Source organism: Rhinoderma darwinii, chromosome 3 (genome assembly GCF_050947455.1).
Source record: "Rhinoderma darwinii isolate aRhiDar2 chromosome 3, aRhiDar2.hap1, whole genome shotgun sequence".
NCBI classification, from domain to species: Eukaryota; Metazoa; Chordata; class Amphibia; order Anura; family Rhinodermatidae; genus Rhinoderma; species Rhinoderma darwinii.
This window is the reverse complement of record NC_134689.1, coordinates 7,887,020-7,905,622: the sequence shown is the minus strand read 5'-3', so window position 1 is coordinate 7,905,622 and position 18,603 is coordinate 7,887,020. Positions and strand designations below refer to the sequence as shown.

General features: G+C 46.8%; 1 protein-coding gene across 1 annotated transcript; it reads right to left on the bottom strand.

Annotated features, from left to right (window-relative positions):
* Positions 1-851: 851 nt before the first annotated feature.
* LOC142748654 (aldo-keto reductase family 1 member B1-like) lies at positions 852-15,215 on the bottom strand. Its single transcript, XM_075855808.1, has 10 exons — positions 15,084-15,215; positions 9,910-10,077; positions 9,336-9,452; positions 8,616-8,693; positions 6,814-6,936; positions 6,015-6,121; positions 4,548-4,629; positions 4,232-4,315; positions 3,185-3,267; positions 852-1,103 (listed from the first exon to the last, which is right to left on the bottom strand). The coding sequence occupies exons 1-10, from the start codon at positions 15,153-15,155 to the stop codon at positions 1,061-1,063; spliced, it is 957 nt and encodes a 318-aa protein (XP_075711923.1). The 5' UTR covers positions 15,156-15,215; the 3' UTR covers positions 852-1,060.
* Between the last annotated feature and the right edge of the window lie 3,388 nt (positions 15,216-18,603).

Below are 18,603 nucleotides of genomic sequence, written 5' to 3'. Positions count from 1 at the left end.
GTTAGTGGAAGCTGACAGCAAGTTCCAGGGTAGTCTTCACTCTAAGCATTGTAATAGTCTCCTTTCTCTTCCTACACGTATTATGAGTACAATGCCAAGTCCTAGTGTAGACTACCCTGGATCTTGCTGTCCGTTTCCAATAATTAGCAGAATAGTGAGTGCATCTCTGGAGTATAATACAGGATATAACTCAGGATCAGTACAGGATAAGTAATGTAATGTATGTACACAGTGACTCCACCAGCAGAATAGTGAGTACAGCTCTGGAGTATAATACAGGATGTAACTCAGGACCAGTACAGGATAAGTAATGTATGTACACAGTGACTCCACCAGCAGAATAGTGAGTGCAGCTCTGGGGTATAATACAGGATATAACTCAGGATCAGTACAGGATGAGTAATGTATGTACACAGTGACTCCACCAGCAGAATAGTGAGTGCAGCTCTGGGGTATAATACAGGATATAACTCAGGATCAGTACAGTATAAGTAATGTAATGTATGTACACAGTGACTCCACCAGCAGAATAGTGAGTGCAGCTCTGGAGTATAATACAGGATGTAACTCAGGATCAGTACAGGATAAGTAATGTAATGTATGTACACAGTGACTCCACCAGCAGAATAGTGAGTACAGCTCTGGAGTATAATACAGGATGTAACTCAGGACCAGTACAGGATAAGTAATGTATGTACACAGTGACTCCACCAGCAGAATAGTGAGTGCAGCTCTGGGGTATAATACAGGATGTAACTCAGGATCAGTACAGGTGATGTATTTGAGTCTCAGAAAGTTTTATGATTGTGTTTATACTCTTATCTGAAACCAGTTAGAAAAGAGCAGACACATTCAGAACACTGGTTTATTGTGCATATTACAGTACAAAGAAAAGCTGAACTGGCGCACCGGTTATCGGAGTGTGGAGGAACAGGAAAGATCCTTATACAGCCGAAGGATAAACTAATATCAATTAAAAAAAAACGTACTGTCTAACCGAATACTAGAAATGTCAAAAATGACCGAACACAACCGTAGGGTTAACAGGTGAAGCGCTGCCTCAGAACTCGGCGTCAAACGGATAATCCTTGTGCTTTTTGGCTCTGTGGAAAAAGAGAAGTTTTATTATTTCCGATCACAGGTGAAACCTTCAGTCACATGATCAAGGGAATGTTTTACCAGAAACCACATTCAGATCAGGTTTGTTGTTCTAAGAAACTTTTTTTGCTACGATCTTAAAAACGTTCCACTTTATAATGGGAAATGGAACACGCACGATAGGCCGATATTTCTGTTTTGCAGCTCACTTTACAGCTTTGCTGTGTAGACTGGGACACAGTTCAGAGTCGCCTAATTAACAGAGGTAAGATTTCACTTCAGCTCTATTGCATTGCTGGAGGACTAGATAAAGGCAAGATCGTAACACTACATACTACTCTGCCTGCGGCTCCCCTGCCCTTTTCTGTGAGGCGCTGTACTCAATCTCTTCTAGAATATTGTAGTAGTGCATGGACACTTTTCTGACCGTTCTCCCATTCACTTAAAGGACGAGTCGCGGCAAAAAAATTTTTATATCAATTTGCTTTTAGTGTTTTATTAAAAAATGCTTTGTGTGTTTGTGTTTTACTTTTTATCTTTTAACTTTTTCTTCTCTATGGGGGCTGCACATTTTTTTTCCATCTCTGTATGTGTCGATTAACGACACATACAGACAAGGAATACGGCACATACAGCCCCATAGTGAATGCGAACGGGACCCGTTCCATCCACTATGTTGTACGCCGTCTGTGTGGGAACGGCGCATGCTCCGCTCCCACACAGTCCAAATTGAAGGTCTTCGGCCGAGCAACGTTCGGCGCCATTTTCTTGTGGACCGGAAGCCACGGCCGGACAGTAAGATTACTACTTCCGGTCGCGGCTTCCGGACTTGTGCACTTGGAGCGGAGGGAGCAAACGGACCGGAGGGAGCAGGTAAGTGATTTCTGTGTATGTACGTGTTTTACTGTGTGATTACTACTGTATGTAAACCTACTACACTGTGTGTTAGCTCAAAAAATGGCGACACACAGTGTAGGAGGTTTGACCGTTCAATCCCCTCGTTTCTCCCGGCACTAGCCAAGATAAAGGAGGGGGGGATTCTGTGAGCTCACTAGAGCGAGTGAGCTTTCTCAAATTTTGCAGCATAAAGCAATGTGGTTGCTTTACCACATGCAATTTTGGGAATTGCTCCATCTAGTGACCAGCACTGGGAAATGTTATAAATTAGAATCTAATTTATAATATTTCCTGACTCGTGAAAAAATTAGAACTATGTTTAATCATACACTAACTGTTTAAGTAAAAAAAATAAAAAATTCTAGCGACACATTCCCTTTAATTGTATTGAAATTGAGTTAAGGCTGCAATACTGTGAATCACCACTGTGTGTCAACGATTCACAACGAGCAAGTAGACATGAAGGTGAAGCAGCACTCGTATGAGCTCTGCACCCCCTTCAAAACAGCTGATCGGCAGGGATCCCGGGAGTCTGACCAATAGGTCGGGGGTCACACATTTTTAGGGATTGGAAACCCCCTTTAACACGGCTGCCACAGGGAAGGTTGTACAAATAAACATCTACAACATTTCTCTTCGACAGACCTACATTTAATGAAACATACAAGGCTGGAATATGAGAGACTCCCTTCAAGGGGGATTTCCACCTAATGGAATAGAGAGATGGCATCTGACTGGCCAAGATGCTCTTTCCCGGCTCTCCTGTCCGCAGAGTGGCGGTCCAGCCGCAGAACAGTGGAGGTTATTTGAGACAAACGGGTAAATAATGACACTGCCTAACAATACTCATACGGTGCGGTCAGGCAGCAAATCCACAGAAACCTGTGTATGCAACCGAGTCAGAGAACCTCACCCCCTCTGACCAACATACACTGCCGCTAAATAATAAGGGAGGCCGCTCTGGCAGAAGCGGAGGAGCCCCCCACACCGTGCCCTCTGCTGCGTGTATTCACCCCTGGGCAACAGAATTCATTTTTTTTCATTTACATGCCATAAGAGAAGTAAAAGTGTAAACGAGACAACTGCCAAGGAGGGGATAGTGTATGTAAGACACCCGGATAGCGTGTTAGTGTATGTCTGTGAAACACAAGTCTGCTTAGAATCAGTGCTTATTTTTAGTTATACTTACGAGGTTAAGGCACAAACCCTCCAGGACCGATCAAAGCTGGATATATCTTTCATATCTTCTGGGGTCAATTCAAAGTCAAACACCTAGAAAGCACAAAATCCCAAAACTCAGTCTACAGTGGGAGGACAACATTTATCTTGTACTACACCAGAGTTACATCCTGTATTATACCCCAGAGCTGCACTCACTATTCTGCTGGTGGAGTCACTGTGTACATACATTACTTATCCTGTACTGATCCTGAGTTACATCCTGTATTATACCCCAGAGCTGCACTCACTATTCTGCTGGTGGAGTCACTGTGTACATACATTACATTACTTATCCTGTACTGATCCTGAGTTACATCCTGTATTATACTCCAGAGCTGCACTCACTATTCTGCTGGTGGTCACTATGTACATACATTACATTACTAATCCTGTACTGATCCTGAGTTACATCCTGTATTATACTCCAGAGCTGCACTCACTATTCTGCTGGTGGAGTCACTGTGTACATACATTACTTATCCTGTACTGATCCTGAGTTACATCCTGTATTATACTCCAGAGCTGCACTCACTATTCTGCTGGTGGAGTCACTGTGTACATACATTACTTATCCTGTACTGATCCTGAGTTACATCCCGTATTATACTCCAGAGCTGTACTCCCTATTCTGCTGGTGGAGTCACTGTGTACATACATTACATTACTTATCCTGTTCTGATCCTGAGTTACATCCTGTATTATACTCCAGAGCTGCACTCACTATTCTGCTGGTGGGGTCACTGTGTACATACATTACATTACTTATCCTGTACTGATCCTGAGTTATATCCTGTATTATACTCCAGAGCTGCACTCACTATTCTGCTGGTGGAGTCACTGTGTACATACATTACTTATCCTGTACTGATCCTGAGTTACATCCTGTATTATACTCCAGAGCTGCACTCACTATTCTGCCGGTTGTGATTAGAAGCAGTCAGGGAGGTGTTTTGATAACAAGTTTGCTAAAAGCTTAGCGGAGATCGATATCCATTGTTTTGTAACAGATTTATACCTGAAAGTTCTCTTCAATACGAGCAGCGGTCACGGACTTCGGGATGACAACAATATTCCTCTGAATCGGGTAGCGGATCAGGACCTGTTGGAATAAATTGTAACTCGCATGTTATATGTGTCCTTAGTAACACTTCTCAGTAATAAACATGAAAGAGCAGTTTTGTCTAAACGATATATTTTAGTAACAACCATGTTGGGCACCGAACCCAGAACAGCATTGCCGCTACAGCGATCGACACGTGGAAACCCTAAACTCAAGGTTTTATGGGCACTGCCCCAGAAATGTATAGACACACCAATACTTTCCCTCTTACCTGGGCAGCTGTTTTCTTATGCCTGGTAGCAACGGCTTTGATTTTAGGTTCTTCTAGAAGGGAAGGGTCCTCTGGTTTGGCCCTAAAATAAGGAAACGTGTAAAAGGTAAAGTCCAAACATTACAGGTTGTTATACAGTCGGCCCCCGACTTACGTTTGCATCAACTTGCGATGGATTCAACATACAATGTTAATTGGTTACGGGAGACCATTGTTTGTTGAGGGATCGCAGTAGTTGGTAGAGATGGCAGGTGACTGTTGTTCGATTACTTAAAGGGGTGTTCCCGAAATCAAAAACAATCCACAGGGTAGGTGATAAATACTATTCGTTGGGATCCCCACCGAGCGCAAGAACAGGGGTCCCAAACCCTGTTTCTCATTACTGCACGACCCCTAGTGGCGGCGACATTGAATGGAGCGGCGGACAAGTAGTAAGAACAGGGATGTTCGGGACGCCCGTTCTAGTGATTGGTGGGGGTCTGAGTGCTCGGACCCCCACCGATCCAAACTTCTGACATGTCACTATGACATGTCAGAAGTTTGTCAAAAGTTTAGCTAGACTTTAAAGCTGAATCTCCGTCTTTTTACATCATGCAGTTTTTAGGTCCGACGGTTTGAGCTTTATAGCGGTCACAGCTCCACTTGTCTGATCCACAGCTCCAAATCTCCTGCATAGAACAGTTCATGCGATTGTCGTCACGTTCTGGGTAGCGATGCGACCACATTCACAAGCATTACTGGCTGCATAGAAATTTATACAGCCCCTGTTGAATACCACGTCTGCTTTCGGCATTAAGCTCCCCCTATTGGCGACTATCGGAAGCCAGAATTTTATCATGTATCGAATATCAATACAGGGGATTTGGAGCTCTGTACCAGAAAATCTAAACTCTGACCACAATAAAAGTACATAAAATGAATTTGCACAGCAATTTGGACCTGTGAGCCCACTTCACACTGACTGGTAGAGAGGGCACAATGAGAGGCAGCTGGCACTATTCATATGGCATGTACAGACCAGATCTTAAGAGGGTCCCCACGCCTATCTTGCGGGTCTGAGAACAGGGAAAGTATGAGAAAATTCAGTGTGCCTGCATCCACCACTAGGGGGAGCTTATTGCAAACTGTTCTGTAGTTTTTAGTTCACTGTATACATCTAATGCACAGAGCTCCCCCTAGTGGCAGCTGTAGATCCAGCAGATACAGATCACAAACACAACCTGGGTCCAAACTGCTGCTGTTGGATACCAGTTTCCTGATTGTGTAATCTTTTGCACACCAGAGCAGCCATAACAAATCAGGTGTTTATCCGACCAACGCTCAGACTAGTTCTTATAGTAATGGCGACACAGTAGCATCACTGAATGTTATAGCCGTAAGTGTAATGAGACAGAGATAGAGATTTCCCGTTTAGGACCCCCCTCCCCCTTTATAAACCAGAGTAGAGAGATTTTTAAATTTACTAACCAAGGCCGGTCCGGTGACCCCAGGGGACTGTACGCGGTCACAGCGATGTCTTTAGATTGACAATACTCAACAAGTTTGTTCTGAGTCAAGTACGGGTGACATTCAAACTGGAATACAAAATTATGAGACGTTAATCAGACTGTAAAAGAACAAAGCGGACGGGTCGCTGCTCGATTATACAACTACATTTTCCTGCCTCGAGCATCACACTGGTCAGAGGTACCTCGCTCTGACCAAAAAGTGTAGAACACACTGAAAATAATGAATTCCTCCCTTGTATTCTTGTGCACATAGTCTGGAGAAAAAAAAAAAAAAAGCAAAACAAAAAAACAAACAGACAGCACCTATGCCAACCGATGTGCGTCCATGGTAACAGACTACAAAACCCTGTGTAGCCAAAACCTGCATCATACTTCCTTCTATTTGTCACCTACTTACTGTACCTCCAATTGTAAGAGAATGACTGCAGGACCAGGCTACACAGGGTTTGTTTGTAGTCTGTTACCGTGGAGACCGATACATTTGTAGCGGCATAGAAGGCCTTCAGGATTATCCTCGCTTTCCTCACACTGCAGTGTCCCAGAAAAATCACCCCCCCCCCCCATTTCTCAAATCGCAGATCACACTAGTCTTTGTCTGAAAGGCACTGGCTGCAGCAGGAGCCCTTCCCCTAGAGGAGACCAAGCCCCGCCCAGTCAGTCAAAAATGGAAGGGATCAGGACATTAACCCCATGTGGGCGCTCCATTTTTCTCTTGTGTATTCAGCATACATTTCTGTAGTGTAAGAAACAGTCCCGACCTGATTGACCGCTGGTTTGTACTTCAGTCCCGGCTTGTTCAGCAGCTGCTCTATTTGGCTGCGGTTAAAGTTGGAGATCCCTATAGCTTTCACCAATCCGGCATCCACGAGTTCCTCCATACCCTGAGGACAGGAAAAAATAAATACATTAAAAGTATATTCCACAGGCAGGGTGTAAAGTTATAAATCCACAGCCCAGTGTATACAGCTCAAACTGCAAAGAATGGCAACACGTAGGACCGCTCCAGTCCCCCCTCCCGTATACATTACATGGACAACCAGTCACCCCATTGGCTGCCATGTATTAATAGATTTCCACTGCAGCGGCCAATACAGGGAAAAAGTTTGGCCGGCCATCGGTGTGGGTCAGACCTCTGAGAGTGGCCGTGAGCGCCGCCGTGCAGGCAAAAGTCAGTCAAAGGGCCATAACTTTTTGCGACAGGAATAACGATATAAAGAGCTCTCCTGACATGTCTGGCTTAAAGAGTCTCTGTCACCACATTATAAGTGCCCTGTCTCCTATATAAGGTGATCGGCGCTGTAATGTAGGTGACAGTAATGCTTTTTATTTAGAAAAACGATCTATTTTTACCACTTTGAGCGATTCTTAGATTTATGCTAATGAGTTTCTTAATGCCCAACTGGGCGTGTTTTTACTTTAGACCAAGTGGGTGTTGTACAGAGTGTATGACGCTGACCAATCAGTGACCAATCAGCATCATACACTTCTCTCCATTCATTTACACTGCACTAGCGATAGTAATATATCTATATGTGCAGCCTCATACACAAACCCTAACATTACTACAGTGTCCTGATAATGAATATACATCACCTCCAGCCTGGACGTGATGTCTATTCACAATCCTGACACTTCTGAATCTTTTCTGTGAGATTTCCAGCAAGGCAAACGTAATCTCGCGAGATTACGATGTAAACTGTCATTTAAAACGAGATTACGTTTGCCTTGCTGGAAATCTCACAGAGACGCTACAGAAGTGTCAGGATTGTGAGTACACATGACGTCCTGGCTGGTAGTGATGTATATTCATTGTCAGGACACTGTAGTAATGTTAGGGCTTGTGTATGAGGCTGCACATAGTGATATATCTATATCGCTAGTGCAGTGTAAATGAATGGAGAGGAGTGCATGATGCTGATTGGTCACTGATTGGTCAGCGTCATACACTCCTCTGTACAACGCCCACTTGGTCTAAAGTTAAAAACACGTCCAGTTGGGCATTAAGAAAGCTCATTAGCATAAATCTAAAATCGCTCCTAACGTTGTAAAAACAGATCGTTTTTCTAAATAAAAAGCACTGCGGTCACCTACATTACAGCGCCGATCACATTATCTAGGAGACAGGGCACTTATAATGTGGTGACAGAGTCTCTAATACTTTTTCTATTCCCCATAAAACAATTGTGGAGCGTCTTTTCTTAGAAATCTGGGTTGTGCCTTTCCTCTTGGAAATGTATGACTAAAGTGACAATTGGGTGTTACCGTTCCCCTTGTTAGTAGGGACACTTCACGGACTGACTGTACGGATTAGACCGTGTGAAACTGTAGGGCCACACCCTGACAAGAGGAATGTAGTACCCAGTTATCAATTTATTCATGCATTTCCAAGAGGACTAACAGAGGAACGGTACAATCCAGAATTCTTATTTCATGGGGAATATGAGTATCTACCAAGACAGACAGGTTGTCGATGTCAGGAGGGGGTGGCAGGTTCTCTCTAAGAAAACATGGATACTGTTCAGCCCTAAAGAGAAAGAATTGTACCGCGCTGTAGACCTACCGCCCATGTATTCAAGAAATGAGTGTCACTGGGTATCACCAGCCCCTGCTCATCAGTGGGGAAGAACGCATCTCCAGCCTGCCAAAGAAATAATCGCAGATCAATAAAAGGTCATTGAGTCACGAGTCATAACACCCCCAACTATGAACATGGTCTCATTTTTGGGGTCAAAATTCTATGCAGATTAATTTCCTAAATGATCTTTACCGGGTTCGGAGCTCTTTTTCTGATACGGAGCTCCAAGTCTCCTACATGATACAATTCTGTCTGCCTTCAGTCACCAGTAGGGGGAGCTCACTGTATACGATTTATACAGATCCCATTGAACTCAGTCTGCAGTCACCCTTCTAAGCTCCCCCTAGTGGCGGCTGCAGGGAGATAAAATTTAATGCTATATCTATACAGGGATTTGGAGCTCTGACTTCTATCAGGATATACTCGGCCCAGAACTTTGGGCTCGAAAATGAAATTGGAGTCACACCGTCCTGAATGTTCTCGTCTTCAAGTGATTTTTTTAAAATTTATTTTTGAAGGACAATCTGATAACCTAGAATATTTGATGACCTGGCACAATAGACGGTACCACACAGGGCGCCATCCAATCTAAGGTCAACCCTGTCTATCAGGTCTTGATGCTGGATTAAAGGAACTTCCCGATGTATTTGTATGTAAAGTTATAAGTTCAGAACCAGACAGCGCCCCCCCCCCTCACCATCGTACCTTAAATCCTGTTGGCCAATGAATTAGGTAGAGGTCCAAATAATCGAGCTTCAGGGAGGCAAGAGTTTTTTCGCAGGCTCCCCTCACCATAGACTTTTCATGAAATGTTGACCACAGCTAAAAAAATCAAATCACTTATTTTCCTTTGCGCGTGATTGGCAGCCATTTTTTTTTTTAAACAGAAAACATTTTAGGAAATCTCTGCCACAGTACAATCGCACCCATAGACAAACTTTGCCGTATGATCACGTAGATTATGCTCCGTTCCCCGGCCATCGTTCAGATCCTGTTTTTCCCCTTCTTTATTTACTGTGCAATTTACTCAAGAGGGTCTACTTTCTTTCCCTCCACAAACAGCGCCATTATTGTCCAAGTGGTCACGCCTGGTATTGCAGCTCTGCTTTATTCACTAGAACGGGGCTGAACTGCAATACCAGACACCACCACATAGACAAGAGTGGCGCCGTTTCAGGGGAGGAGGGGCAGCCCCTCCTTTTTTCTACTCCCGGACAACCCCAGTGTCTAAACTAAAAGTTATTGAGCAGCCCTGACTATCTGTAGAGTAACTTCTCACCTTGCTAGTGACAAACAGCTCCTCTCTCTTCAGCACTCCTTCCTTGATCTTCTGCTGGATGCCTTCCCCGACCTCATTCTCATTCTGATAGACGAAAGCGCAGTCCAGGTGCCTGTACCCGACATCTAAGGCTTTTGTCACGGCCGCTGTCACTTTTCCAGGCTCAGACTGTAGGAGGATATAATAAAAAGAAGAAGACGACGAATAATAACGATGCAGCAAATACAAATCAGACACAACATTGGAGAAGCTCGATATAAAGGTAACGGAATAAAAGATCAAAAAAGACCCAGCCTGGCAGAAACGGAGGGGGATCTGCTGTGGTTCAGTTACAGCCTCAGAACATGCAGCTCACATTACCCATAGTGCATCATGCCAGGTCCTTACACCCAGTGGTGAATGCAGTCACTGACAGCACCACGAACACCCATGAGAGGTGCGGTTAGAGATGACTCCAGCCTGGCAGAGGAAGCAGTGGCTGCCATAGAGCGTCACTGTTTGCAGAGACAAGTACGAGAGGAGGCTCTGCTGCGACTACTGGGGGGCTGCTCACATCAGCTATGTATGTAAGGGAGTACTGGAGACTGTTGGTTTGGTGGGTTACGGGAGTACCAGAGGCAGACCACGCTGCTGCTATGGGACCCACGTGAGGGGTGGAAATAAACCCCAGAACCTTCTGTCCTTTTGACGTTCGCTGTGGGGCCCCTGGTAGGTATAAAGTACATGTGAACAACGCCCGACAGGTCATGGTTTTATGGAGCTGTAAGTAAATTACAATAGGGCTGACAGTCCATAGGTTACAAGACTGTCAGTAAATGAATAATAAAGTTGCGGGGCCCGACACTGGGATGAATCATAAGGTCCCCCCTACCGACCAGAGGGCGCAGAGGTAGCGGTCACACCCAGGCCGGAGAGCCTACAGGTCCCTCTGCCCCATACGATACATTGCACGGTGGCCCTGGAGATTCTCTATAGACAGGACATCGTGTTCTCCATACAGCGGCCCGGGGATCGGGGATATCAAGCGTTGGCGGAGATGACAAAGAGCTCCGTGTTCTCCTGCTCCACCCAGTTGGACCACGGCACATTATAAACAGTAGCCGGGTATTGATCTGATTTATCTTTCCCCATGTCAAAGAACATGAGTGAAATCGCGCACTCCCCACAGCCGATGGAAAATATTTATTTTTTTCTTCATCTCCTAGACTTTTTGGTGGGGCGAGAATTCGCACATCCCACAATGATTACATTTTTATTTGCCAAGAAATCAGCCAATTTGTTCCACAGTAAATCTCTCATTAGCGTCAGATACTGAACGCTCCATCCGATCCTGCGCCGTGACCTGCGGGGTCCTTATCATGGATCAAAGGAAGGCTGCCCCAAGCCCCCACCCACCCCTACACTGCTTTACCCAACTTCATCTCCGAGGTCCCACGACACGATCGGCCCGGCGCGCGCTGCAGAGGGGTCGACGTCACCAGTTTGTCAAGTCGCAAATCCGGACTGTAAAACGACGAATGTGGAGTTTCTGCGGCCCGCACGGGCGGCCCCCGCATGGATCTGTGAACCTCGCGGTCGCGTGATTGGCTCCATAGAAACGAACAGGTCCGCAAAAATGTGGATCGCACACGGACAAGAAAACTATGGTCATGTGCAGGAGACGTAAATAAAGCGAGAACAGGGACGGGTGAAGAGGGAAGGTCATTCCAGGTGCTTTTCTACACCCAGGACAGATTTATGGGCCTTTTTTTTTCCCCACTCTGTGCAAAAAGTCAAATTCTCCTCCTATAGTGTAAGGAAACGCAAAAAGTTGCCCTCGCAGTCCTCGGTAATTCCCTACAACGGGGCCGGGTAAATCCCTGTAGCCGAAGAACCAACGAGTCTAGAGATCTGATGCTTGTGCCCAACTTTTTGGATTGCAAAATGGCCCAAAAAAAAATATATTAAAAATAAAAAAAAATAGAATCTACATTTCAGTCGTCGTTCATTCCTCAGCACTGAGAGGAAGTCGTCCTGAGTGGTCAGCACCAGGTCCGGAGTGGAAGTAGCGCGCGCTCGCTATCTATATACACACACACACACACACACACACACAATACTGGTCATGGGATCAAAATACGGAAAAGCACAAACGGTTCTGGAGAAAAAAAAAAACTTTAAGGGTCAGTTCTCACTGAGTTTAACACAGAAACCACGTCGGAAAACACGCCAAAAAACGTCAGAAAATGCCTTCCATTGATTTCAATGGGAGGCGGAGGAGTATTTTTCCCGCGAGCAGTAAAAAAACGCTCGCGGGAAAATGAAGCGACATGCCCCATCTCCGGGCGTTTACATCTCTGACTTCCCATTGACATCAATGGGAGGCAGAGAAAGCGCATTTCGCTGCGTTTTTGCCTGTGGTGCTCAATGGGCGTGAGCGAAAAGCGCCGCAAATGGCGTGCAGGCAGAGCAAAATCTGCCTCAAAAAAACTCAGTGTGAACAGGGCCTTAGTCTATGTTCACATCAGTTTATAACGGAAGTCACGCCGCACCACGGATACCAGCGATGCCTGACGGACGTCATTTTTGATCTTCGTCGCAGTCGTATATCACCGGTTCTCCTCGACTACCGGCACCCTCACCCTTGTCCGCGCACTTGGCCCGCAGACCAGAGGGCAGGGTTGGAGCATGTGTGACCGATTATGAGAAAGAAAATATACTCAGCCCTTTCCAAAATGCCTCCACACCCTTCACCACATATTTGTCACACTGAATGGTTCCTGATTTTTCCCCGAAAAGTTACAAATTATGACATTGGGGGAGGGGGGGGATGAACCACGGTCCCTTACAGGATCGCAAATACGAGCCGCAGAAACTCAGGACGTGTCTTATTACGGCCCTCAAATTCGCTACGGACTTGCCCATAGAAGTCAATGGGCCGGTGGAAACTGCGGATACCCCTCCGTGTGACAGCCGTAATTTTGCGGAAGTGTTGCCAAGCGACGACAGGAAGTCACATCATCGTTTTCCACGCACTTTTTCTTATATGATCCGCATTTTTCGGATGACATTTCACCCACAAAACACGGTCCAGGAATTGGTGGAAAAGAAAGTTTAGTTTGGTGGCAATGGCGGAAGCAGAGATTCTGGAGTAGGCGGAGCTTCACGTTCATGCGCCTTCTCCTCGGGGCCGACAATTGGGTTGCGGATTATCTCAGTCGCACAGGTCGATCCGGGGAAGTGGGCCCCTCATCACAAGGTATTTGAACAATCTGTTCCAAGAGGGGCACGACGGATGTGGACTTGCCAGCGTCCAAAAAAAAAAACCCCACCATATTTTACCCCGAACTCTGTTGTTATAGCGACATTTTCTTCTGTTCTCGTCCAGGCCGGCCTCCTGGGAAAACAATGCAGTCCACGTGACCGTTGCAGCTTGTGATTGGCTGCAGCAGTCACATGGGATAAAAGGTCATCCCAGGAGGCCGGCCTGAACGAAAACAGATGCGTCACCATGACGACAGAAAACAGGGGTAAGTATAAGAACTTTTTTTATTCACAAAAAAAAACCCATTTGAAATTTGTTGCGGCCTTTAGATCCCTATTGAATTCAATGGTGACCCGAAAACGGAAAAGCAGCGATTCGGCAGGATTTTTTTTACGCAGCATGTGGATGAGATTGGATGAGTCCCTGCAGGGACTGGCGGGCATCAGACAGCGGCCGACGGGGCAAAACTATAGTCGAGCCTAAAAACAACCCATCCACTACAATAGCTGCGGCGGTAAACGACCACAGGGGCCATAAAGGGAAATTGTGGTGTTCGGGCTGTTGCGGCCGCGATAATTTATACATAGTCACCGCGCTATTCATAGTCGTATTAACTCTCGCCAGATCCAGTCACCGGACCCGACGCGTGTGAGAACAATCGTCTTATTATATTGGGAATTTGAATGTTTTCCATTCAAAAACTATTAATCCTATTAAATTAGCCCCAGGGGTGAGGGATCGGGAGATTAGATTGTCAGCTCCTGTGGGCAGAGACTGAAGCAAAACTTCGGAATATATTGGCATTACACGAGCAATACACCCAACAGTCAACTCCAACCTGCCGCAAAACTACAACTCCCAGCATGTCCTGATAGCAAAAAACTCCCACTCATTCCCCGCTGTGTATATACCGCAGCTCCGCTCATCAGCGCCCCCTGCCTGTTCACCGTCATGTTGGCGCCACCTTAAAGGGGTTGTCCAGGATTAGAAAGACATGTTCCCTTTCTTCCATAAACAGCGCCTCCCCTGTCCACAGGTTGTTCGCGGTATTACAACTCAACTACATTCACTGAGCTGCAATACCGGACACAACCTATGGACAGAGTGGCGCTGTTTGCACCTCCAATTCCGATCGGCCATTGTGGAGACGCTAGGCGGTACAGTTGCTAAGGCAACTGCACGACACACCAACAGTATCGTGTGCAGGTCCTAGAATGATAGCACGATCGTCGCCTTAGCAACTGCACCGCCCGGCGCCTCTCCATACCGGATGTCAGATCGGAATTGGAGGTACACTTACGTTGTTCCAAAAACAGCGCCACCCCTGTCCGCAGGTTGTGTTTGGTATTGCAGCTAGTCTCTAATGAAGTGAATGGAGCAGAGCTGCAATACCACACACAACCTGCGGACAGGGGCGGCGCTGTTGTCGGAAGAAACCAGCCATGTTTGTCTATTCCTGGATAACCCATTTCTCTAGGGCTGGGGGCACATATTATTGCAATGCGGTTCACCTGCTCGCACATCACGTGACCAGCAGCTTTTCTGGAGAGGGGGGCGGGTCTAAATTTTTTTTTAAAGATCACGACTACTTTTTTTTGCCGTTGCCGAGTCAGGTAATACATTTATGTGAAGTTCCCCTTTAAGCAGCAGTTTAATAAGTCGCCAGCGTGGCCGCGACTAAACGCTACGATTTCCTGCTACTTGATACGATTGTGCAATGGAAGCGAAAATTGTGGCCGACCGGAACAGCGACGACACCTCTCCATTGACTTCTAGGGGTAGTAATAAAAAGTCGCATCATGTGACCAGAGTTGTGTCGCACACGTAACAGTCTATAGGAGTAGGAGGCAGATATGCAGACGATAAAGGGTTAAGTACATATTTAAAGGGAAACCCTATAGAAGGGGGAAGTTGAAGCATGGAGTCTCACCTTCCACGTCCCCAGGCCGAGGATGGGCATCTTAGCCCCGGTATTGAGCACAACGAACTCGGGTCCCTTCATCTTGTCTGTGACTGACTGGCGGCTCTGCAGGACGAGCCACTAAAAAGACGAGCGGGGATTTGCCGCCTGATGGGTGTGAGTCTGCGCTGATTGGTGGATGCGCGGAGTGGGCGGAGACGCTGAGCTCGTATATGGCGGGAGTTGACCGTGAACTAGACCTTAACTCTTCAGGTCCCGGAGGCTTCTGTGTCCATGTAGGGCAGGTGCTGCGTACATGATATATTATATAATAACTGACCCCCCCCCCATATCATGCATTCAGTAACTGACGGGTACAGCGGGCAGGACAGCGTCATGTCATATATTGTCTCATCTATGGGGCACGGGGTGCATTTAGGGGTGCAGGACAATGTAGGGCGCGCACTGGACAGGGCTGTATACAGATTACATACACGTCACATACATTCACTATACATGTATATTATACACGGGGTGCAGGCTGGGGAAGTAATATTGGGGTGCACTAGACTATATCTCCCAACTATAGTAAAGAGCCACGCCTCTAACCACGCCCAATCCCCGCCCATACACACCCAGTCCAGCCCACACAATATAATGCCCCATAGAGCCCACCACACAGTATAATGCCCCATAGAGCCCCCCACACAGTATAATGCCCCATAGTCGTCCCCCACACAATATAATGCCCCATAGAGCCCACCACACAATATAATGCCCCATAGAGCCCCCCACACAATATAATGCCCCATAGAGCCCCCCACACAATATAATGCCCCATAGAGCCCCCCACACAATATAATGCCCCATAGAGCCCCCCACACAGTATAATGCCCCATAGAGCCCACCACACAGTATAATGCCCCATAGAGCCCCACACAATATAATGCCCCATAGAGCCCCCCACACAATATAATGCCCCATAGAGCCCACCACACAGTATAATGCCCCATAGAGCCCCACACAATATAATGCCCCATAGAGCCCCACACAATATAATGCCCCATAGAGCCCACCACACAATATAATGCCCCATAGAGCCCCCCACACAATATAATGCCCCATAGAGCCCCCCACACAATATAATGCCCCATAAAGCCCACCACACAATATAATGCCCCATAGAGCCCCACACAATATAATGCCCCATAGAGCCCCACACAATATAATGCCCCATAGAGCCCACCACAATATAATGCCCCATAGAGCCCCACACAATATAATGCCCCATAGAGCCCCCCCACACAATATAATGCCCCATAGAGCCCCCCACACAATATAATGCCCCATAGAGCCCCACACACAATATAATGCCCCATAGAGCCCCCCACACAATATAATGCCCCATAGAGCCCCACACAATATAATGCCCCATAGAGCCCCCCACACAATATAATGCCCCATAGAGCCCCCCACACAATATAATGCCCCATAGAGCCCCCCACACAATATAATGCCCCATAGAGCCCCACACAATATAATGCCCCATAGAGCCCCCCACACAATATAATGCCCCATAGAGCCCCCCACACAATATAATGCCCCATAGAGCCCCCCACACAATATAATGCCCCATAGAGCCCACCACACAATATAATGCCCCATAGAGCCCCCCACAATATAATGCCCCATAGAGCCCACCACAATATAATGCCCCATAGAGCCCACCACAATATAATGCCCCATAGCGCCCACCACAATATAATGCCCCATAGAGCCCACCACACAATATAATGCCCCATAGAGCCCCCCACACAATATAATGCCCCATAGAGCCCCCCACACAATATAATGCCCCATAGAGCCCCCCACACAATATAATGCCCCATAGAGCCCCACACAATATAATGCCCCATAGAGCCCCACACACAATATAATGCCCCATAGAGCCCCCCACACAATATAATGCCCCATAGAGCCCCACACAATATAATGCCCCATAGAGCCCCCCACACAATATAATGCCCCATATAGCCCCCCACACAATATAATGCCCCATAGAGCCCCCCACACAATATAATGCCCCATAGAGCCCCACACAATATAATGCCCCATAGAGCCCCCCACACAATATAATGCCCCATAGAGCCCCCCACACAATATAATGCCCCATAGAGCCCCCCACACAATATAATGCCCCATAGAGCCCACCACACAATATAATGCCCCATAGAGCCCCCCACAATATAATGCCCCATAGAGCCCACCACAATATAATGCCCCATAGAGCCCACCACAATATAATGCCCCATAGAGCCCACCACAATATAATGCCCCATAGAGCCCACCACACAATATAATGCCCCATAGAGCCCCCCCACACAATATAATGCCCCATAGAGCCCCCCACACAATATAATGCCCCATAGAGCCCCCCACACAATATAATGCCCCATAGAGCCCCACACAATATAATGCCCCATAGAGCCCCACACAATATAATGCCCCATAGAGCCCCCCACACAATATAATGCCCCATAGAGCCCCCCACACAATATAATGCCCCATAGAGCCCCCCACACAATATAATGCCCCATAGAGCCCCACACAATATAATGCCCCATAGAGCCCCCCACACAATATAATGCCCCATAGAGCCCCCCACACAATATAATGCCCCATAGAGCCCCCCACACAATATAATGCCCCATAGAGCCCACCACACAATATAATGCCCCATAGAGCCCCCCACAATATAATGCCCCATAGAGCCCACCACAATATAATGCCCCATAGAGCCCACCACAATATAATGCCCCATAGAGCCCACCACAATATAATGCCCCATAGAGCCCACCACACAATATAATGCCCCATAGAGCCCCCCCACACAATATAATGCCCCATAGAGCCCCCCACACAATATAATGCCCCATAGAGCCCCCCACACAATATAATGCCCCATAGAGCCCCCCACACAATATAATGCCCCATAGAGCCCCACACAATATAATGCCCCATAGAGCCCCACACAATATAATGCCCCATAGAGCCCCACACAATATAATGCCCCATAGAGCCCCACACAATATAATGCCCCATAGAGCCCCACACAATATAATGCCCCATAGAGCCCCCCACACAATATAATGCCCCATAGAGCCCCCCACACAATATAATGCCCCATAGAGCCCACCACAATATAATGCCCCATAGAGCCCCCCACACAATATAATGCCCCATAGAGCCCACCACACAATATAATGCCCCATAGAGCCCCCCACAATATAATGCCCCATAGAGCCCCACACAATATAATGCCCCATAGAGCCCCACACAATATAATGCCCCATAGAGCCCCACACAATATAATGCCCCATAGAGCCCCCCACAATATAATGCCCCATAGCTCCCCCACTCAGTATAATTCCCCATGGAGCCCCCCACACAATATAATGCCCCATAGAGCCCCACACACAATATAATGCCCCATAGAGCCCACCACAATATAATGCCCCATAGAGCCCCCCACACAATATAATGCCCCATA

Bases quoted from the DNA above. Each gene is read 5' to 3' on its own strand.
- LOC142748654 (XM_075855808.1), bottom strand. From the start codon at position 15,155: ATGAAGGGACCCGAGTTCGTTGTGCTCAATACCGGGGCTAAGATGCCC. The intron at 6,937-8,615 runs GTAGGTCTACAG...TCCTGTCCTCAG, and splicing joins ATTTCTTGAATACATGGGCG to GGTATGGAGGAACTCGTGGA. The intron at 1,104-3,184 runs GTAAGTATAACT...CTTTTTCCACAG, and splicing joins AGGGTTTGTGCCTTAACCTC to AGCCAAAAAGCACAAGGATT.